The following is a 23,608-nucleotide window of genomic DNA, read 5'->3' as shown; positions in this document are numbered from 1 at the left end:
TAACCTAAATATAACTTCATGAGGTTGTTCTCTACGTAGTTTTTATTTTCTAAAATACAGCCTTTTCTGCTTGACACTTGTGTGGAATTAATTCTGCCTTCTAAAACTGCTTTTCTCTTTTTGGTACTGCTCTGTGATATGAGATTTCTGTGAGTCCTGCATCCCCCTCTGCTTTTTGTTGAGGTCCTGATACAGGGGATAAAAACAGTTTTAAGGCAGTTTAATGCCAGTGCTTGTGCTGGGGTTGCATTCATTCAGGGAACTAAAAGTATCCCAAAGGGAGGAGGAAACAGTCTCCTGGTTTGTTCTTGAGCCCTGCACAGAAATTGGGCTGAAGGCAATACTATAGAACAGTTGGGTAACATTAAAGAAAGTATATTCCAGCTCAGGGGGGGAAGGAGGAGGGTTCAGAGGTGGTATGAAATGTAAAATAAATGATTATCATCTTGTAGAGACAAAGCTTAGAACGCTCTTCAAGATTCAGAATGACTAAAAAAGTGCTGGAGATGAAATAGTTATGCATAAACACCTCCAGTATTTGTATGAAAAGTTGCAACAATTTCCAAGGCTCAGTGGATTAGATTAAGTTTAGGTCACTGTTAGGGCCACCAGCTGCAAAACAGGGACAGATGAAAAATGACTCAGTGATTGTATGGACATCCTTCCATATGATTCTGATTTATAATCAGAATTTTTGGAAGCTGAAGACATTATTTCTTGTATTTATGAAAAGGAAGAGTCCTTTTATCAGTTACTGTGTTATAAATGAATAAAAATCAGGCACAATATTAAACAGCAGTCCAGCTGTGGTTAACAAATGTGAATGATCCCTGGAGGAACAGCACTGTCTGCTTGCCCAGACCCCTCTGGGGAGCTCATGTTCTCCTGAACTTTGCTATATCACCAGTTATATCCTGACACAAAGCCAACCTACTGCAGCTTATTTAAATTTCTTAGAATTCCTTCCTGAATTGGCATTAGTTCTTTATGACAACATCATCATTTGTGGAGAGCTGTTACTCTGTCCACAGGGACACTCGAGTCAGGGCTCTGAGCGTCAGTGCCCTGATACAGATATTTTACATCAGTGTTCCTGTCATCTGCTCCTTATGTCCTTTGTAGCATCTGCTTTACTCTCTGTGTCTGTGGCTCATCTTCATTTACCTGCTTTTCCTTGTCTTGTGCTTTTATAACAAAGGGGAAGGTTAATTTATTCTTTTTTTTCTGTGTAGAAGATGAATTTATACAATGAATTATAAGATTATTATGTGGTTTTCTTTTAAATTAATTGGGTTGTTAGAAATGTAAATTTTGGATGAAATACTTTAAAACATCAGATGATAAATGTTTGTATGTGTGGAGTTCCATAACTTGCAATACACACAATTTGGCTTATAGCTGAAAAGTTCATACCCCTGCAGCAGTGCTGGGAAATGATTGTGAAATCCCTTCAGTGTATACTTTTTTTGGTTAAAAATATAACATGTTCTCCTTTCCTGCTTTTCAGGTAGGAAATGCCTATGTTTATTACTTGCAATGATCAAACTGAGAAACAAAGAAAGAAATGGATACATATTGTAAAAGTGGAATGTGAATAAATTAAACTAAGAAAACATGAACTGTAAACCATCTGTTTTCTATAAAGAACTCTTTGCTAATCCACATAACTTTTATTATCAGAATACTGAAGTAAGTCTCTCAAAAAGTAACTCTTATAAATATGAAATACCTTCCAAAAAAATGGGAAAAGGTAAAATATATTCCCACTCTTTTGAGGCTAAAGGAAGAAATGGAGACAGTTGGATTAAATAACTAAATGCAATTATTTATCTTCCTTTATTTTTATTTTTTACAATAACCTCTTGTGGCTGATGCTTCTACTGAATTGCTAATGGAGACACTGAGTTGTGAACCAGATCAGGCTTTGCTTCTGTATTTTCTGATTCTGCTGTAAATAAGCTCATTAAGCTGTTTGGATGCTTGTTAGATCTTGCTGTTACTGATGAAATAAATAAGATTTTAATACATGTTTAGTTCTTAGTTTACGAATCTATTTTCTTCTTAAAACCGCTAAATAATATTCTGAAACTAAATACCAGAGCAAACATGAAACAAGGATGTTTTGCTACCAAAATCTGGTGCTTGTGTAGTGGTATAATTGGTTTATCCAGAGCTCCACACTTGCATGGCTGCTCTGAGTACCTGGATCAGGGTGGATGTGTGTCTGCTACAGGACACTGCAGCATGGAGCATTGTAGGCATGCTGTTCCCAAATTTAAGGAGCTAGAAAATGCCTTGGAATATAACCACAGTTGGTAGTGTGAAAAAAAAAAACCCCACAGAGTTTAAAATTCTACGATATGGAGGCACTCAGCATTTCCTGGTAGTGAGGAGCAATAGCAGCACGTTACCAGAGCTGAGGGTAGGGAGGGCACAGAACTGGCTGTGGAATCAGCCATAAAGGTCAGTGGGACCTGTCTGCAGTCCTGTCTCCAGCAGGGGCCATAAGCAGATGCTTTGGGAAGAGTGGGAACAGGACAGTCAGGTAGGATCCTTGTCTCATCCTGTCTTCAAATGTTCTTCCATTCTCCAGCTATTTTCAGATCAGCTCTTTTGTACCTGCTGTGCTTTGTTAACAACCTGTAATGGATCTCTTCCAAGAAATACAATTACCTGTGCAGTCTTCTCTTGAAACACATGTAAAATTGCTGCTGTGTCCTTGGGAGCTCAGTTTAAGGGCTGACTTTTCACTGCTACAAATGTCTGTTTGTCCAGTCTGTACCTGGGCCATATCCCTTGATGGCTCCTTGCCCCTGTCCCGGAGCAGCTGATCCCTGGATCCATGCTGTCTGTGCAGCTCCTAATTTTGTGGGGATCTTCTGCAGCTCCTCTTAGGAATTTCTTTGCTGAGCTGGTGAGTGCCTTCTATGCTGTTTAGATAGAAGCCATTCCTTACCTTTGTGGCCTTCTCAGATCCTTTTCTAATCATGCCATAGTAATTACACCAACTACCTGAGGGTTTGGAATCAATAATTTGATTAATGTCTGGGTGAATCACAGATTTATAGTGGTGCCTTGATGTCTCTTGTTTCTCTTTCTCTCTAGTTACTCTATTTGAGTTTGCTGCGGGTACCAAGCCAGTGTTTTTCATTGAACCACCTACTGAACTACTTGAGTCTTGCTCCTGAGTGGTGGCAATGAGGTCACGCTTCCATCTTTTCCTTGGATATCACTTCTCATTTAACAATGATGAGTTTCATTGGCTGCTTTAGCATCCCAAGGTCTTGTTGCAGTCATTCATCAACCCTTAGTGCTCCCTGCTCAGCCTGGTTTGTCCATCTCTTGCAAGTGTTTTAAACTGAATAAATTCCAGCAAAGCTCCCACCAGTGGGATCCCTCCACAGTAAGAACTGACCGTTCATTCTTCCTTAAAAACCTCTCAGAAATTTTTATAGGCAGTTTGGACCAGGATCTCCCTTTTCCACATCCTTCATGATTCCTTCAGAGAACTCCAAGAGATTTGCAAGGGCAGAGAGCATCATGGCTTTTACAGAAGCCATTCCCAGTCTTACCAGAGCAAACTGTATTCAGCTCAATATCCATGAATTCTGTTCCTTATTAGGAATTCGTGTTTCTCCAAAGCTGGCAAGTCTTTAGTTTCATAATCAGCCTAAAATCCTTCTGGAAGAACAGTGTCCTATTTGCCACAGATGAGAGATGATAATATTAATTGAAAGAAAAGTGAGTTATAATGGTTCTTTTTGTAATACAATTTTCATGTTCCATTTGAAGGAGTTAAATATAATAAGACTCAAATGAGTTAAATGTCATAAGCTCTAAAGCTTTCAATAACTGTCAGTTTGACTTAAAAAGATGTATATAACTATTTACTGCAAAGTTCATATCTTTAATTCTACTTTAAAACTAAAGCTAAGCTTTGCTTGAGAGATGATTTTAAAAAGCAGGAAGTTTGTGATAGAAGATATAATATTCATACTATAGAAGGATAGTGTCCTTTTTTTAAAGCTGAGCAAACCTTTCAAAAAAGCCTCTATTTTAGCCTGCATTTTGTGCACCATTCACTTAAAACTTGAAATAGCTGAAAGGTTCCCTAAGGTTCATATACTCCATGTTTATATTGATAAAGCTATAAAGTTATAAATATATCTAAATTTGTACATATTTTAATGAGTATGCATATGTTCCTTGTTCATGAGCCAGAGGTTGATAAATGTTAATAAACATGTTTTAAGAAAGAGGAAGACAAGCTTATATTCATGGGCTTACAATGAATCTTTATGTTAAAAAATGTGTCACTAGGTGTTTTCATTTTCTTAAAAATTGTTTCATCAGAAACCAAAATATATGAAGGTGGGCTTCAAAAAACAACTGACATTGTAAGAGAAAACAAAACAAACCTGGGTGTAACTTTCTAGAAACACCAGTACAAATCTGCTCACATACTTTTTGTAGCTTTTTGAGTTTTCATATACTCAAAGTACAGTGTAAAATTGGTAGTATGGATCTTTTGCTTGCATTCTTTTTTTTTTCCTGTTGAAAATGGTGATTCTCCCTCACAGGTAACAAAGCTTTAATGGGGAAAAAGTGCTGAAAAATGGAGAAGGAAAAAAAAAAGGCAATAAAGTGTTCTATAGTGTTATCTTACCCTGTAGTTATTTGAATCTGTTTCTAGGCATAAGACACCAAAAAAATCTACCTAGCTCAAGGATTATACAGTATTTCAGGTTACTTAAAGCACTTTTAATTCTACTTTGAAGCAGAATGTAGCTCACTGTTATTAGCTTTGCAGAGGGACAGTCTAAAATATAGTTTAAAAAACCTGGAATGCTTCTATTTGTGCCTGTTCTACCTGACTAACAATTCTAATAAGAAGATTATATTACAGTTTTATATGTCTTCTGAAGTAGCATGGGCTAAAGCACAGGTAAAATGTAAATGCTAATGGTTCAGTTGTGTTAATACTCATACTTCTCCCTAGATTCTAAGAGTGTGATGAAAGGTTGTGTATTGCCTATGTTACTAATAAGCTGAAATATCTTTGAAAGATTGTGATAGTTGAGGTACAGACAGAGAAGTAAATATTACAATACACCTTGTCAGGACACTTAAAACAGAGAATGGGGAAGGTTTGATTTTTTTGAGAAAAATCAAACCTCAAAGATTGATTTTCTTGTCCAGTTAGAAACTGGAAGAAGAAACATCTGTATTTCTGGAGGATGTGGAGGAACCTTGTGGAAGTATTCTTGTGACCTTACCCTCCTGCCCTGCTCTCTAGTGCGTCTGTTTTCCTCTGCTCTCAGCAGTAGGATGCAGAGCTGGGAGGATTTTTACCCTTAATTATTTGTTCCTATATAGTATGATATTCATGTGTGTTTTAGGCATTTTGCTGTTTAGAACACAGAAGCTTTTTCAGGTCAGTTTTCTTCAACTTAGGCTGCTCACCCAAGGGTGAACCCACCATCAACCCAGGTGTGTATCAGACTTTGTCTGATGCTCAGGCGAGTGCTCTTTGTTCCTGCTGTTCTGGTTTTTACTACGCCAATAAGAGGACACTTCCCTACCCTAAATCCGACCTCCACACATCTATATTAAACATCCCAGACTATCCAATTGTTCTAGAGTGGCTCTGAATGACCCCCAACTAAGGGAAACTTTCCCTGTACACTCATTAACAATTCCTTCAGTGAAAGTAAGGATAGAAGTAGTTGTTGCCTTCTGCTTCGTGATCTTCTTCGGTGTCTTGACTGTGCGTTTCGTGATTGTCTTCTGCTTCCTGGTATTCCTCTGGGGTTAAGAACCGCCGGAACACCGGTGTTCTGAGCCGGCTTGGCTTGTTGAGAGTCACATTTTGTTCTCCATAGTAGATGGTTCTGATGAGGGGGAAGCAGAAGAAGGCATAGCTGCTGATTGGGCTCGTCAGCTTGTTCTGGTCCACGCGGATGTAGGTCAGCTGGTGGATGTTCAGTGGGTCCAGAGTTGGGCACATCAAAGTAACGTTTATATCTGCAAGGGAGTGAAAAATCTTAGTTAAAATGCAGAAATTCAACACCTATTGCAAAAGTGAAACTCACGTTTTGAAATTGAAAGTGGAAAATATTTTTGCGCAGTAATATCATTTTTGCATTTTAAATCAGTTTTGTAAATGGCAGTGATGACAGTTTTGGGGTTTACAGAGTGTAAGGTTGTGGAGTAAAAAAAGAAAAAATATGACTACCACTACAGTTTGTAATTAGTATTTCATGTGAATGAAATATTTTGGAATTCCTTTTGTCTGTATGTTTTTATCAGTTGCCACATCAGAAGCAATTTTCAAAAAGTTTTTAGCTGCTTCTATGAAAACTGGTATTAAATTTTACAAGGAATTGCGAATTAGGGGTAAACTGAAAAGTCAAATCCTCTCTAATTTCACCAATTTGTTCTCAAATGACTGAGGATGTGTTTACAATGCATCCTGAAGAAGATGGGATGATATTCTCCCTGCATTCCTCCCACAACCAGTGCAAAAATCCACTAAGTTTTCTGCTTTTAAAGAATTGTATCCATCAACATACTTTCAATTTCATTGCCTTCAATATACAAGTGCTGCAAACTTCTTGGAATATAGAATACTTCTTTCAGTTTGTTGTGTCCGAGGTTAAGTTCCAGGAGGTTGGGGAGGTTAAAGGTGTTGCGTGGAACGTTCTGCAGGTTATTGTGGGACATTCTCAGAGCAATGATTTTGGGAAGTCTGTGGAAATAGTTTTCTGGAATATAGAAATGGAGTTATTTTCAAGAGAGAGGTGCACAAGTGATGCCGGCAGACCGGGAGGCATAGTCTGTAACTTGTTGTTGCATAAGTTGAGCTGCATTAGATTTTTCATGTTGGAAAAGGGTCTGTCTTTGAGTACTGAGTCATCAAGTAAGTTACTGCAAAGGTCCAGCGTGGTGATGTTGGGTAACCCTTCCAGTGCATCCCAGGTAACCGGGAAATCTTATTGGAGCCAAGGAGGAGTCTCTCTAGAGAGCTGGGCAGTGGGAATGGAAACTCTTCTAACTCATTATGTTGCAAATAAAGCTGCACTAAGCTTGAAAGTTTGGCAAAAACCCCCTGGTCAATCATATGGAATTTGATTTTGTTGTAGCTGAGGTTGATTTCCCTCACAAAGGTGACGTTAGTGAATGGTGCTGCAGGCACAGCTTCAATGTCGTTGTTCTGCAGGTAAAGCTGTTGGACGTGACTGGGGATGTTTGGTATTGTCTTCAGTTTCCGATGGTCACAGTACATGGACAAGGGGAAAGCTGGTGGGCAAAAACATTCCCTGGCACACTCAGCTGGGAAAGGAAAGCGAGGAACTTCAGCTTGTGTGTCCGGGTTAAAATAATATGGAGTTTGATGGTCTGGCTCCTCATAGTCATCCTCGAAATCATAATCTTCGTACTGACAAACGACCAAAGCAGCCCAGAGGAGGTGAAGGATTGATTGGCTCAGAATCCCCATATTTAAATTCATATGTTGAATTTAAATTCACCTGTTGATGAGAAGGAAAATTAAGTTTTAGATAGTCATAAAGTAAATTACGTGTAAGTTTAACTTTAAAAAGCAGCAATACGTAATGAAGTAAGTAGAACAGTGCATTTCTTTGGCAATGCTGTCAGTGCCATTATTCACAAAAACAAGTTTTGATCTGTACCTTTCAAGAAAAAAAAAGCATAAACAAATTCATTGTACTTGAAGTAAAAAGAAGTTTTCTGGTCTGACTTGAGACAAGGGACAGCTTTCTACATGTCCTGTGCCTGGTACTGCAGGACACCAGTTGGGAGTGTTAAACAATCCCAGTCTTCATTCCTGTCTCACTTTAATTTACTGCAGAGTTGCAGAAGGGTTTTTTTATGAAGTGGTATAACTGAGGTTTGTGTTGGACAGTGGGTTAAGCGTCAGCCTTATAACTCAGTTTTAAATGGGTGCAGATGGAATTCCTGAGTAACTTTTTTCCTCAGACCTTTAGAAACACAGCGGTACCCTAATTATACACAGATATTTGTAGGTATTTGTAGGTACCCTAATTATACCCATTACACATAATACCCTAATTAGACACATTTTTGTAAACACATTTGTTATCCTCACTCTGGTGCATAGCCAGTGTCACACAAGTGTTTGGAAGTGACTTCATAGAATCACAGTCATGGAATGGTTTAGGGTGGAAGGGACCTTAAAGCCCATCTCATTCCAGCCCCTGCCATGGGCAGGGACACCTTCCACTAGCCCAGGTTGCTCCAAGCCCCGTCCAACCTGGCCTTGGACACTCCCAGGGATGGGGCAGCCACTTGCTGCTCAAGTGTTTCCATCTCCAGCAGTAGATTAGATCAGCCTCGACTTTCTCTTGAAGATCTTCAGGGGTGGAATTCCAGCATCTCTCTAAATAACCCAAGGTAGTGCTGTACTACCTTCCTTGTGAAGAAACTGCTTGCCTTACTAAGCATCCAAACCATGGCTTGTGTCTATTGTTTTTGGTTTTAAACAAAGTTATTTTTGTTAAAAATATATGTCCTGGACTAAGGTGAGGTAATCCCAGGATTGTTTATAAAGAGAACATTGAAATAGATTGGAAATATCGTATATTACGTAAAATAGAAATTTATGTGGCTTCGGGGATTGTATGTTCTGTGGCATTTTATGTTGTTTTTCTATTATTTTCCACAAAACATAGCTGACTTAGTACTGTGTGTTAATAATTATAAAAATGGGATTTTTCCATTCCCATAACTTAGTTAAATCCAATACACTTCAACCATTGTCTGCACATCACAAAAAATCTTCATAGTCTTCCTGTGCTTCTCTAATCCTATGTTCTCTATAGATGTGAACTACCTGGCCTTCAAAGTACCCTTCTGAGGTGAAACCCTGATGCTGTGAAAGACAAATCATTTTGCAAAGCCAGACTAACATTGTAGAGCACTTTATGCAGTCAGAGGAACCCTGTTATTTGGCAGAATAAGCAGTTGTGAGTCATGTCAGGCTGTTCAACCTAAACAACAGCAGATGAGTCAAAATGTAACATTGCAGGTCAAAGCACATAAACCATGGAAAAGTTTTAGAGACTTTGCTCAGTATAGGACCAGAACCCTGAGGCAGAGAGAGGAAAGCAGATATTCTCAGGGGTTTGTATAATGACATCCATGTTTCTTATTCAAGGGACTCTGTTTTCCTTGATACTCTTAATATTTGGTTACTGAACACTGTCAGTAACAAAGGAGATGAGACTTAAAAATTCCTAATTTCCTATGATTCCTAGTGGTCATTGCCTAATGCATGATATATTCTATGAATTGAACAAGAGAGAGAGAGCTCTAAGAAAAAAAAAGTAGTAACAAAACTTGTGGTATTAATATATCGTTGTAATCTGGTGTGACCCAGAGCCTGTGTGTGCCAAAGGCTGTGTGGAATCCTGTGTCATGGTCAAACTTGCATTTTAACTTGTACTTAGTTGCTCCTGCAATCAAATTCATAACTGATTAAAACCCTTAAAAACAGGTTTGAGTGGAGTCAGTTGTTTGGAACCCCACTGTAGGTAGGTCCTCTAGCAAAGCCAGGGGCTCCATATCCCTGTGGCATCATCAGATGTCTGAGCTCATCTAAGCACCCAACAAAAGCAGAGAGAGCAGCCTCCCACTGCACACACTGTGAATGCTCTGTCTGACAAACTGTGCAGACACTTGCTGGGCTGAGAAGCAATACTGTGCTGCAGGAGCAATCACTGGATGTTGGATTTCAGGCAGAGCATATCAGGAGAATATCTCATCTTCTAATCAGTCCTGTTGATATCTCCATTGGTAAAATCTGTCTCTGAATCCTGTAACTCCGTTCTGGTTTTATGAACAGACCCTTCCACAATCTGTCCCCCGTGCCCATTTCACACTCTTGGTTTCCTTTTGACTCCTGTGACCCCCTTCTTCAGTTGCAGTCCAGAACTTGAGCTTCACCTTCCAGTTCCATCCCCTCAGCGTTTTTACTGCCATGTCACAAAATTGCCAATTAAATAATTTTGGTTCTCAGTGCCACAGTTGTCCTAAGAAACCAGGAGGAACAACTAAGGAAAGTCTGCTCAATTGGGAAAAACCCTTTCTTAGACCTTTGTGGATTGATCCACTTACCATGTGATGGTGTAAAGAGAACTCCATCATGTCAGATGGAAGGATAAATAATAGGTACCAAAATCTCCCAGTGGATTTGTGAAGAAACTGTATTTGGGGGGAATTCTTTGTACCTTGGCTATCGGAGAGTATATCTGATAAATACTAGAATATATGTACTGGATAGTAACTGTCCTGCCAGTCTTGCAGGCCTTCTCAGAGCACTGAGATACTAACACTTCAGGAGATATTTCTAAGAACTTAACCTTAAAACGTCATGTCAGGGGAACTTCATAACAGAGATGCAAGTCAGATGCACTCAATATGATAAACCACATACTTAGAGCTGAAAACAAGTCTTAAAGCCAATTCTCTACCATCTGTAACGAACTCAGAGCTTAGTAACTGTATTTGTAGCAGGCTAGGCTACAAATTAGAGAACATGCACGAATCACTCCTTACAGAAAAAATAACACAATCAGTTTCATTTATTCCTGCTTACCAGAAAATTACTCTTTGAAGTCGGGGAAGTTGAAATTGTAGAGGGCAGCAAGTTATTGTGCTGGTGAAATCATCTGAGACTTAGCCCAGTGCAGCTGGAGAACAAAAGATCTGTCTAAGCCATATTTTGTGTGATGACCTTGGGGAAGGCAACACGAAATAACAGCCTTGGCCCCTCTCTGAGTTGCCAGTAAATAAAAAAAAAAAGTGCTTTGTGCCACATCATCAGTTGCTGTAGATGCTGTGTCGTAAGGCTGTGAAGCAATTGTCCTTTTGTTAAAATCACAAATAATTGCAAGATTCTTTCAGTGTTACCACTTCCCATAAAAAAAAAAAAAAAAGAGAGAGAATAGACTTCAAAAATGATGTACAGAGGTTATTAGTTCATCAGTTTCAGCTGCAGTGATTCAGTTCTGCAAAGGGTTTGTCCTCTAGGGGTGGAGTTAAGAAACAGTAAAAAAAATTAACCTTACACAAAATTGAGGGGAAACATGGGCCATAGAAGAGCTCTTATAACATCTTCCCTTTTTCTCTCCCCAGTCTATATGTCCTGTCTCCTTCCTGCAAAGGACTTGTGCTATGCAAGTGCTGTCAGAGTGGTGGTGGTAAAGTTAAGGATTACCAGGGAGTTTCCAACATCTTTTTTGCTAAGTCGTGTAGAGAGAGCATAAATCTTACCAAAAGGGCAAGTGTGACATGAGACAAAACATTTTACTCAAGAAAAAATATTTTACTACCTTTTAGAGGAATTAAAGAAAAAAGGCACAGTTATCTGCTTTTGCTGCTGTATGATACTTTAAATAACTGTGAGTATATGCAAAAAAATGGAGAAAAATGGACAGGTTTTGTGTGAAGTGGATTCAGTGTTTGATTTATCCAAAGCATTTAATTATGGTTTTGGTTTAGTAGAATAATTAAGTTATTTCCAATCTATTCAAAAGAAAGAATCTATTCTTAAAGATGTTTCTTAAAAAGTGCCTTAGATGTATCATATTTTAAGAAATATGCAATACTAGTTCTTTTTTTGACTTTGAGCTTTGTGACTCTGATTTGCTCAACCTTTTCAAGTTTCTTCTTTAACACTGAGAACAGGAACATGTTTTAAGAAGCTAAATCTTACATGATTCTAAAATTGGGATATAAAGTAAAGAACCAGAAGTCATGCCCAAATACTATTGTAGGAGTTGGCAATACTGGAACTAAACTAAAGCAGTCATGTATTATGTAGAGAATACAGATACAAGAGAGAGGTTGAAAGAGAGAAATTAAAGCTCCATAATCCTTGATTAACAGTGCCATAAATAGTTGAATGGCTACATTGTACCACTAACCCCAAGGAATACTAAAAAAAAGAGTAATTTTTGAAATAATTAGAATACATTCATAACAAGCAATTAAAAAACCCACCAAGTTTGCTATGCCCAGTTAGTAAAATGTTATTGGCTGCTACAAACTTTGGGTATTTTTTAAGCACAAGACAAAAAACATGTACAGATTCTTGGAAGCTTTGTCTATTAACAGTTCTAAACAAAATATATGTAAAATTTAAAACTATTTATCTAAAGATAAAACTTAGAGTTTTAATTCCATACCTGATATTTTTCTTATTGTTTCCTATACTGATTGTGTCCAAAAGGCTCTTAGGTGTTAAGAGAGTTAAAATCTCATGGTGCATTTAAAAATCCATGGTGGCAGTGAAGGAGAGTCTGTCCTTTTGAGAAACTGTGGTAAAGCTCTTGATTTAAAGCACTTTGAGCTGCAGAAGATGGTGCAGCTCTGGCCATGGGATATATTAAGATTCAGTTCCTGTTTTGTTGCCTGACATGTCTTGGAGACAAACAAGTCTATACTTTGTGATCTTGGTCAAGCTGTGGTTTGATCTGGGTTTCATTTGAGGTGTGGTAGGAAATTTCCTAACAAGGAGAATAATGAGATGGTTAAATTAGCATCATTCAATAAAAGACATTTTGTTTCAAAGACTGAAATTTTTTTAAATTTTCAATGTTTTGGTTTCTAGTTTCAGAGCATATTTCATAGAGACTTATTTTTACCATTGAATTTGTGAACTTTTTATGCAGTTGTGATTCAGAGCCGGATGTCCTGTCAGTGTAGCAGTCAGGGTTGGCTTCAAGCTCATTTCTTTTCTTAAGCCAACTTGGATGGATCCTTTTAATAGATTAAAATCTTTAGAATTTTGCCATCTCCATTGACTGCATTCAGTTTAGGAGACTTGACAGCTTTTTCAGGTTTGTTTCGGGACTGAAGGATAAGGAAGAGGTCTGTCCTAGTATTTAATGAATTTAGGCTAGTTTAGCTAGTTGAGTACAGTCAACCTAACACATTTGAGATTGCCAAATTTTAGCCAAATATTCATAGAATAAAGTAGAGAAGATCACCAGTGACATTGAGGTGAATGAGACTAGCCCTGATAATAAGGTATAAATTACACTACTTGGCCTTTTCCTTATATTTACTGGTTTTAAATTCTTACGGAATTTTTGTGTTTGTTGGGTTTTTCTTGGTGAAGTTTTTTTCCTTTTCCTCCCAAACTTACTATATGAAGCCTAGAGAAAGGAGGAAAAAAAAAAGATGCATCTTGTTTATAGAGAATTAAGGAACTCAAATGAAGCCAGCTGCTGAAATTAGACCTGAGGACTGTCTTGTACACATAATTTGCTGGAATTAGGAAGTTCTTCAGCAGAGGTAATTCTCCACTATCAAATATCTGAAGAAAAGCCTCAAGCTCAAAACTCTTAAATCCTCAGTTGACAACTCGGTAGGGAGTTCTGTTTTAGATAAGAATTGGGTAATGTTGGTTTGTTCTGAGTGATTGCACTGTAGAAAAGTCAAATATAATGAGGAACTGTGAATTGTAATTTGGTTCCCTGTGAAGCCTGTGGGTTTCTGAAATAGGGAAACAGCCTGAGGCTCGTGTCATCTCCTGGGCTGCCCTTCAAGGTCGGGCTGTAGGCACAGAAGCTCGTTGCATCCTAATTTCTAGGTGTTAACTGGCAATCCCCAAATGCTGTCAGACCACCTGCAACCTCTGTGAGTCCTGTAGATGGTTTGCAAAGGCACTTCTTGTCCTTGCCATCACCAGAAGTAACTGAGTGGGAACTGAACAGTGCTGCTGGATTTATTTAATCCTGAGCAGGATCTGAAAAGTCCAGTAGACTGCAGTGCAGAGCTCAGCAAATCAAGATACTCAGCTGCTTGCTCCTGCAGAGAGGCTCCAGCCCAGCCAGAGCCCTCAGTTAAGAACAACCCTTCCAGGCTTCATGTTAGTCTGTTCTTCAGTGGAAAACCATTCCAGGAGCGTGTCCCTGTGTGAATATGTGTTTTAAAGGAAAAGGTTATGCAAAAAGGGGCCATCAAATCATATCAGTAGTCCGGCAGAGCTAAGAACTAATCTGTTTAAAAGAGCAAAGGAAGGCAGAGCTGTGCCATGTGTGGGGCTTTGCTGTTGCCTCTGAGCTGAACCTTGGTGTGTGGTCTCTCTTATTTCCCATTTAGTAGGTGGTATTTCAAGGTCAAAACTCTGGCAACTCACTTCTTGTGCAGCCCGTTTGAAGCGTTTTGCTCTGTTTTGCTAAGAGCTCCTGGGAAGAACATGTTGAGCAACTGGAAACAGTTGAGCTTATTGACCTTGTACCATGGGAATTAATATAATCCCATTGGCAGTTGTTGAGTAACTTCTGCTAATGAACAGTAATACACTGTATTTTTAGAGCTGAATGTACTAGAAGCATCCAGAAGCAATACTTTAGGGAGCCCTGATCTCATTAAATGGCTGTTTAAACATCTGCGTGAACACGTGCAATGAGCAATTGGCATTGCAAAAGCAGAGTATCAAGTCTCCTGGCACGTTCAGGCCTGTAACACTGAAACTTTCTGAATGGAAGGGTGAGTGTGAGGTTTTTTGCAATGACAGTATCAATTTACAGTAATTGATTTGGAGAGACTGACAGAAGAGGAGGGTTGTAACATTTTTCTGAATGCATTGCTGTGTTAGAAACCTTAGAAGATTGTAATACTAAAATAGTAGTATTACAATAGTATTATTAATACTACTGGGAAGAGTTGCTTTTTTTTAAATAGATGGATTTTACTTTCTAGAGCAGAGGCATTTAAATAGTCCTCTGCATATAATGTTTCTCCTAACACAATATCATAAACAATCAATACTGGAATAATAAGTTTAAAATTCATGTAAGCAATATTATCTGTTGCAAGTAGTGTCTAGTTACTCTAAAATACCCTGAAAATCTCTGCTGAGGAGAGTCACTGTTGTCAGCTGACACTTATATTTTAGTAATGGAATAGCTTGTTTAATAAATATGCTTGCTTTATACTTTGTATTTTTATACTGCCTGTTTTGGCTGTTCCAAGACAGATGACTTTGGACTGTCTTTTTGTCCCTTATGGGGTTCTGCTGAACTGGAGATTGTGTATCACTGATTACACCAATATAATATGGGAACGTCTGCCTGTTCTTGCAACTGTTCACTGGTGCAGATATATTCATTTTCTTGAGGCAGCATAAGCAGTGGGCCTCAAACTTTAACAGAGCCTTATTTTGCCTGATTTGTGCTCTATATAAAATTATATAAATGATCATAGTATGTGGCAGGTGTCTTGCACTCACTAATAAATATTGTAAATAAAATTAAAGGAACATTGTGTTTTGTAAGGGAGGAAAGTGAGGAAGGCAACACAGCTGAATGTCTGTTCCAAAACAGGCACTTCTACTCCTTTCAAACAGAACTGCTGCCTTCGGTGCTGAGAGATAATGTGAATTCTACTCTACCAGAACAGTTTATATCAATACCTTATTCATCACCTTATTTCATCCACTCATAGCTAAGGACTTTCTGCAGTTTTGGTAAAAGAACAGGAAAATGTCCTACAACTTCAGATTGTTCCCAGGTTTGTATCCAGTCTGCAAATCATATGCTTATAAGGGTTTTTTTAGGCACTTTCAGGCAAGGTTGAGGAGTAGTTGTCTAAGTGATTTGCCAAAGAATTCCTGAAGGATCATGCTTAGGAAAATGTTTTGCATTAGCAGAGATTTTCCCTTGTACGTGATGGAAAGTGCTTCCTATTCACTCTTTCGAGTGTGTTTAAGAGTGAAGGTCCTTGCTTTTACAATGACTATAGAATGTGTTTCTTTTCTTAAATATCTATTGCTCTAGAAATGGTCAAACAAATACAACTGTCCAGCCTGGTGGTGCAGCGGATTTTGCCGGGCAGCCTTTCAGCTCTGTCCATAGTCTGGAAACTGGGCATCAGCCTTAAACTGGTTCTTCATTTTTAATATCCTATCTTTCTTATAAAGAATAAATCCTCTCCTTTTAGCACAAGACCCTGTGGTACCACAGCCAGCATTGCATTTACGGCCTGCAGTCCATTATTTCTGCAGTCTGTGACTTGGAGACTTTCACAGAAACTCCGGGTGTCATTCATTGGTACCCTGGCATATTGTCCTACAAGGAAAAAAGTATCTCCTTCAGTTACTCTCCATTTTTATCTCCAATTTTGTTTGGATTTTATTTTATAGTAACAGTGTTATGGAGAGAGGCTTGTCCATGCACTTGTATTCTGCCTGCATGTGTAAAATAACTGTCTTTTGATTTATGGCAGTTAATCAAGTGAGAAGCGTTTTCTCTATGATTTGAATAATTGGTAAGTCACAGCCTCTTTCTTGACAAGCTGAGAGAGGGTCTCATTTTTATTCAGTCGCTGTGGCTGGAAGTCTTTCTGCTTCTTCTGTTCTGAGATCCTTCCGAGGTCTTATGGTGAGGACCTGAGGTTTGGTTCACATTGAATCAGCATTCACAGAATCACAGAATGCTTTTGGGCTGGAAGGGACCTTACAGACCATCTCCTTCCACACCCCTGCCATGGCAGGGCACCTTCCACTATCCCAGGTTGCTCCAAGCCCCATCCAACCTGACCTTGAACACTTTCATGGATGGGACAGCCACAGCTTCTCTGGGCAGCCTGTTACTTGTCCATTTCATTCAGAAAGGGGAGTTGATCTTGGCATTAGTTACAGATCTTCTGTGGGTAATAAGACAGTGTCCTTGTTGCATTCTGTCCTGCTTCTGACACTTTCTTTGCCTTGTCCTATGACTTTTTGAAGAGGTGGAGTTAATGCCTGCAACTATCTGTAGCCAGAATAGAAACATCCATAATGCTTTTGTTTTAAAAAAATCAATTATTAAAAAAATCCTAACTGGATCTTAGTGAGGGGATGGCATGAAACCAGTGCTTTGAGTGATTAGATTAAACTTTAGCAAAGTTGAGCTGATAGAGTGGCTGCCTTTGAAATGTCAGTGCTCCATATGACTGCAGGACAGCTGTCCACAACTCCCTTCACATCTCTGCCAAACACTTCCCTTGGTGCTGAAACCTCTGAATGAGTCTGTGTGTCACGAAAGCAGCCCCAGAGAGGGGACTGGGGTAGGTGTTCAGGAGGGCTAATGGGTGAACTAGATACTGGTTCACCCACAGTGAAATGTTTGAGTGGAAAAGTACTTTCAGAAAGACAGAGCAGTTAGTTTATGAAGCAATTGCACATCTAACAGATGTGTTTTCCATGCTCGCATTTTCTCCTCTTCTCAGGTTCCTGTGCATTCTGATTTTGGGAGGGAACTGTGGGAAGCATACATACATTACCCTCTCTGTGCTGAGCACAAGGCAGTAGTGGCAGTGTTCATCCATAATACACAGAGTTGCTAAGGCAAAGCATTCCTGAAGCAGGAGTCACGAAATATTGCCTTACACACGTGTGCTCCAATGGGACGTGCTCAAGGGACACAGCACAAAGCTTTGTAGTTAGTATGGTAAGAAACATTTTCTGTTTTTAAAATACTCACTGTGCTTGTGACTTTTTATCATCAATAACAGTACAAGGTTTTTATAAAGAGTAACTACTTTTTTCTTCTATTCATCTGTTGGATGGAAGAAGTTAGAAGGATGTTGAAGACTGGGTTTAGATCAGACTTATTTTCTACTTTGCCGAAATAAAAGATTGTGAGTTTGTAAATGCTAATTGTTAACTGTAGTGCTGACATGACAAATAAGGGGTCTCTTGGCATGTTGCTTTATAGCTGTGGCAGTGTGAGGTTTTAAGTATGTTTTCTTCTGCACAGCATCACAACAGACTTTATCTTCATGTTAAATGTGCCAGATTTACAGGCCTCTAAATGGGAGCAGAGTGTGTCGGGGAAAACATATTTGCTACCAGTTTAGGTAGGTGTTTGCACAGAACATAACTTCTAAAAGTACCCTGATTCTTTTATCTCAAACCTTATCATATTACATGAAGGTTCTGCTGGTTGCTGTTAAAGAACAGCATCATACAGTTATGGAATATGGGGTCGAAGTATACTGTTGTACTGACATTTACTGTTGCTCTGTTTCTGAAAGTTATTTGACTTTCTTTTTCTATGTTAGCAATTTTATAAATGGAGTTAAATACAAGTTCTTTTTTTGCCCTGTGAAATGTAGTATTTGAGAAAATGAAATATTAGAAATAATAATTTAAAGGAGGGTAACATCTAAATGGAAATTGTATGTATTAGCTTAAAATATAAATTAAAAATATGCATTCCAAAAAGCCAAGTAGGCTTTAATGAAATTACTAATTTCTAGCTATTAAACACCAACTTTTTCTTGAGCAAGTAATAATTACCTTGCATCACAGTATTGCTGCTGGAGAAGTGACTAGACAGTTGCTTTTATTGTTGTTGCAGAATACTGGATTATTATATCACTCCCTGAATTTAAGCATCTTCTCATGAGGTTAATACATAAGTGGTTTCTTTGCTTTCTTCATGCTAAAAAATTAGGCCCTTTGTCTGATCTGTGAGTCACTTGTTCAGTCTGTTCCTTGTTTCGCCCTGGAGAAAAGAAAGAAGATAGAACTGACAGAAGAAGAATAATAGGGTGTCTGGGTCTTCTTGGTGCCCTAAATAGGATATAAATTTTGGTAAAATAGTATCTTTTAGAATGGCAGCCTGGTTTTCTTTTCCACAACTGGAAAAGAACTCCACTTAACAGGAGTTAATGTGTTATGTAAAGAGCATTTCTGAAAGGAAAATATTTTCATTGGTCTTTATATCTAAAAAGCTCTTGGAAATACCACAAGCTGAAGAATTAAGAGGCAAGTCCGTTCTTGTGGCCGTGTCTCGCTCCCACTCTGTCCCTCTGGAAATTTTACATCCTTTGGCAACCTGTCAGCCGGAGATTTTTTCCATTCTTAGCAGAGAATGTAACTCCATAACAGTTCCTGCAAATGTCATTGTGGAGGGAGGAGATGAATTTCAGTGTTGCCCCCCTGACTCTGACAGAAACCTTGGTGGAGGTGGTGGGAGGTACCAGTGCAATGAGCCTGGGCAGAGGGGTCTGGGTACGTGGGGCTGCTCTGGTGCATCCAGGCTTGTGGAATTCCCTGCTGCTGCACAGGGAGTTTATGGCAAGACTCAGCTGGGTGTGCAAATGTGTGAGATTCTCATCAAAGCTGTGTCCACAGCCCTGCTGGGCCAGAAATCTGATCGGCTTCAGGTTTCTCCTGGGCAAGAATTGGAGTCAGAAAACGTGTTGGTGCCCAGGGAAGCCTGGCTGGGTGTTGTGCCCCCTGCAGTCACAGCAGCACAATGGTTAAACCCAGGCTCACATTGTTCACTTGGACTGTTCATGTTTTATAGGAAAAGCTGCAGCAAGTCTGTCTGTTGGCAGCACGTCCTGTTGAGCCAATCTTTTACTGGCTCACACGAGCTTTGAGAAACATCCCAGCTCAGTTCAAAATATTGATTACTTTTGGAAGTCTTTTAAATATCCTGAAAGCCTTTCTGTTTGTTTAATACTTAACATTGTCTTCCATTTCACGTGATTCATCAAGTATGGAGGGTAAATCTTGCATTTATCTTAGCAGATAACTTAGACAGTGGTATGTGATACGTGGCATTTGGAATTAGAGTCAGATTTTCATTTACTCCAGGACTTTTCCATATGTTTCCTATTAGCAGCTTTGTTCTCAAGCCTCTAGTCTCCCCAGAAAGGAGGGGGGAAAAAAAGTCTCAACACAAACCCAAAAAACAATGTTAAATTCTAAACATTGAGGAAAACATAGGCTTCAGAACATGGTTTCATTATTTTTAGTTAGCTATTGCTTTTATTATCATGTTGCTGTTAAATTCTGATCAAAATGAAATGAAAATATTAATTTCTGTTTGGTTTCTTTTGCTTGTTGTGGTGTGCTGTAGTTTTTCTGGATAAATACTTTTAACTGGGATTTGAATGAATATTGTATATAATTTAATGTTGGGAATCGCCGTCTTCCAGAGATAACAGCAATTGCTTCCTGGGACATAAGTAAATGCTTTTTGAAATTACATTAAATTATGTAAAAATTGCTTAACAGTGAAGTTATATTAGATTTGTTGTTCATAGTCTGGTTTAGGTGGCTGAAATGTTTTGCCACTTTAGCAAACCAATATGAGTGGTTAAAAATCTGTGTATCTTAGCTTATACACTTTTTTCTAGTGGTCTAGTCTGAGTAATTTCCCTCACTTTTGGGAAATGCAGGTGCAGGAATTCCTGATGGGATGCTCATTTTTGCAGTTTCTACTATGTTTAAAATACCTAGACTTTCCCTTCTTGATTTCTTAAAGAAAGGAATCCTTTTTTTTGTCACTTATTTCGCCTGATATTTTTTAATCCTCACTGCCAATGCACTGTTAATACTGGAAAAAGGAAACAAAAAAACCAGGTTTTCACCTTCTTTAACTTGTTCAGCAGCAAGAGAAAGCAATTAAATAATCTGTAGATTTCATTCATTAGTGTGTGGACAACCAGTTGATTCTGAACCCATCTATCAAACTTATGGAATTGGTGGAATCGGATTTTGTGATGGGTGATTGAGGGCTGCATGGCATAGGTATATTTACAAAATTATTCTCTCTAAATGTCTTTCTTGCAGAGCAAACATCTCAAACTAAAGTGGTGTGATGTGTCAAAGTTTTGGTTTGGTTTGTTTGGCTTTTCAATGTGAATATGAAAGAAATCCTGTTTTATTACTGTATGTTTTGATTTACATGGTATGTGCTTGCCACAGCTGATGGTGCAAGTTAAAATCATGATTTAATAGTATCTTCTATTTTTTAAACTTTCTGTACCTTATTAGGTTTGCTGTTTTATGTCTTCTAATGCTGCATTATTCCTTGTGTTGCTGTGTTTGAGGTACTGCATTAAGTATGTTGATATTGAGCAAAGAGAGAGGGAGAAGACTTGAAAAGATCAGATTAATTAATCCCTTGGTAAATTAGTGGTGTAGAGATAGACATAGAAATCAGTGTTTAGAAGTGCTCAAACAGTACTTCAGTACTCAAACTGGTACTGGTGGTGTTTGGTGGGCTCTCACTGTGCAGTAACAGGCTGTTAATTATTCTTTAGGATGCCTTTCCCTTCTGTTGGTAACGACAGGCTGCCATCCTCTGGTCAGATTTGTTCACTGTCCTGTAGGGACCTGGCAGGTTTTCAGAAGAGAGAAACCCATTTAAATTTTAAAAGCTTAGAAGGAATAAATACTAATATTTTTTTTATTAGAGGAATGTAGTTGCTTGTACTAGGAGTAAGTAATGAGAGAAGACTGTTAGAAGGGTTTATAACAAATCTCTTTTTCTCCTTCTTTCCTCTTCCTGTAACATTTGTGGAGAATGTAAAGGTGGAGTTGATTTCTTGAGAGTTTCTCCCCATCTGCTGATACTGAAGTGCCTTGTTCTGTGGAAAGACCATTGAACTCCAGTGTGTTATCATTAGTTAATTACTCTTCTGTTAATTGCTTTGCTGTCCATGTTCAGAAACCACTGCTGGGGCTCTGCAAGGTGCATTTTATATTGTAATGTTTGTGTGTCATTGTGACACCCACGGGGGTCTATGCTAAAGGATACCAAAGGTGCAAGGGGTGTAAATTATTAGTTATTATTACCCACAAATACCAGCTGAGGAGTGATAGCTAAAAATAGTGGAGGGGCATCGAACATATTTCTTTTTCTCATAAGTCACAGACATCCTATCAGTTTATGATGGGATATAAGAAATTACTGTTTTTCTTTGAAAATTATTCCTACAGGAGACAGTTAAGATGAACCACTTGATACTTCCCTGCTGAAATGCAGAATTCCCAATGTACTTTAAGTCACAGATGAAGGTTTTTAAACTTCCAAGCTGGCTGAATTTGCCCTGAGGATGGTGCAAAGCTGAGCAGTTGATAAAATCCTTTGGAGATGATTTATTAAGTGTGAGGGCAGGAGTAGTATCTTCAAAGTAGTGTTGCAGTTCCTTGGATGAATGTTATCTGTATCCATGGACAGTGACTTAGGAAGGGTTTCTCAGTCCAAAGGCACGTGAAAAGGAAAGAGTGAGAGGGCTGGAGAGTTTTTGAGGATTTGGAAGGATAAGGTCAAGACTATGTGGTCTTCTACCTCTCAGCACTTTGCTGCATTTTCCCAAAGTTTTCTCCTTATCCTGGGACTTCAGCAGTGGACCTAAAATTGGGTGAAGCTCTTAAAAGAGTGACTGAAAGGATTCACAGGTTTAGAAAGCACTTGGTTACAGGTTCCTGTTATTGCATAAACCCCAATTGGATAAGGAATTGTTTACTTTCTCTGTTGTTTTTAAGCCTTGTTATTGAATTAGTGTAGAATAATGCACTATGTGACACTGTGAGCTTATTCTTTCAGTAAAGCTACAGAATTTGAACCACTTTTTCTGTTTGTGCTGTCATTGCTGAAATGATGTAACTAGTATAGCATTACTGTTTAAGAATACATTCAAACCAGAAATCCATATAAATGTAATGATTTTTCTCTTATCTATTCTATTTACTTTCATTGTACTTGCTCTTTGTGCTTTCAACTGAAGATTTGACTGAAGCCCCACTTATTCAAGGTGAAAACCATTAACTTAGTGCTCTACAAAGTAAATAAAAATTTGGAAATTTTCATCTGTTTTTCTTTCTTCACCTTCTTTGGGATTTACTTTTGCTGCCATGTTGCTACTTGGCCACTCTTTTCCTGTGGAAGTCACTCAGATCCTTTCTGGCTCTTGGTTAGTCTCTGGTTACCTACAAATTTTCTGCCTCATCCTTTATTTGCTTCTTTGATAGTAAACTTTGTAAGCAGTGAACCTTTTGTGGGACATGAAGGATTTCAGTTTTTTAGCTAGATAAGAGAGGACATTTGTTTCAAACCCTCACTTTCTCCTTGCACAGTTGGTTGTTGTTGCCAAAGCCTTGTCTCACTGGGGTTAGGAGCTGGTTTTGTGGTACTGTAAGGCAGGTGGCCTGTTAAGGTTGGTATTTGCTAGGAAATGCACTCCTTAGAAACGTCTGCAGAAGGCAGGAATGGAAGGATTCTTGGTGATCTTCAGATTCAGGGGTTTGTGTTTTGTTTAGTGTTTTGTTTTTGTTCTGCCTTGAAGTGATGTACAGAATTTCTGCTTGCAAAAATTGTTCCTCAGTGAAAGCCCCCCCTGGTGTGCCCTCCCTCCCTTCTGCACATGGCTTTGGGTCTCAACAGCTTAGTGGTGTTAACAAAATATGAAATACAAGGAGACCAAGCAGATGAAAAAAAATCAGATATTAGACTTGATGTTTATTGTGTAATGTGTTTAGGAAGGTGGTAAAAGGCTTGAGAGATGGGGAAATGATTCATTTCTCTGCAGTATTTTCTTCTACAACTAGTCTGTACCATTTCCCATAACTGCTTCAAATACAGTACTGGATTTTTAACTTTGTGTAGAACAGCAGGGATAAATGATCTGCAAGGTATGTAGATTTGGGAAAAGGAAGACCAGAGGAAGTATCCAGGGAAGAGTCAGGAAGGTGCTTTGTTACAACCTCTGAATGTTTTGCCGTGAGCTACCATGGGATCGATTACACAAATGCAGGTATTCTATAAGTTTATTT

At 38.6% G+C, this 23,608-nt stretch overlaps 3 protein-coding genes across 3 annotated transcripts in view; 1 reads left to right on the top strand and 2 right to left on the bottom strand.

The window, feature by feature from the left end:
- LOC116792532 (serine/arginine repetitive matrix protein 2-like) overlaps positions 1-23,608 on the bottom strand; it is a 280,339-nt gene that overhangs the window by 82,664 nt on the left and 174,067 nt on the right.
- Positions 1-23,608, top strand: part of CENPP (centromere protein P) — a 127,867-nt gene that overhangs the window by 29,958 nt on the left and 74,301 nt on the right.
- OMD (osteomodulin) lies at positions 1,874-7,510 on the bottom strand. Its single transcript, XM_032699550.1, is given in 6 exon segments — positions 1,874-1,922; positions 3,013-3,697; positions 4,419-6,024; positions 6,573-6,773; positions 6,776-6,976; positions 6,979-7,510. Coding segments are annotated over 4 exon segments (1,257 nt in total). The 3' UTR covers positions 1,874-1,922; positions 3,013-3,697; positions 4,419-5,701.

Source organism: Chiroxiphia lanceolata, chromosome 11 (genome assembly GCF_009829145.1).
Source record: "Chiroxiphia lanceolata isolate bChiLan1 chromosome 11, bChiLan1.pri, whole genome shotgun sequence".
Classification (NCBI taxonomy): Eukaryota; Metazoa; Chordata; class Aves; order Passeriformes; family Pipridae; genus Chiroxiphia; species Chiroxiphia lanceolata.
This window is presented reverse-complemented; position numbering and strand designations above follow the sequence as displayed.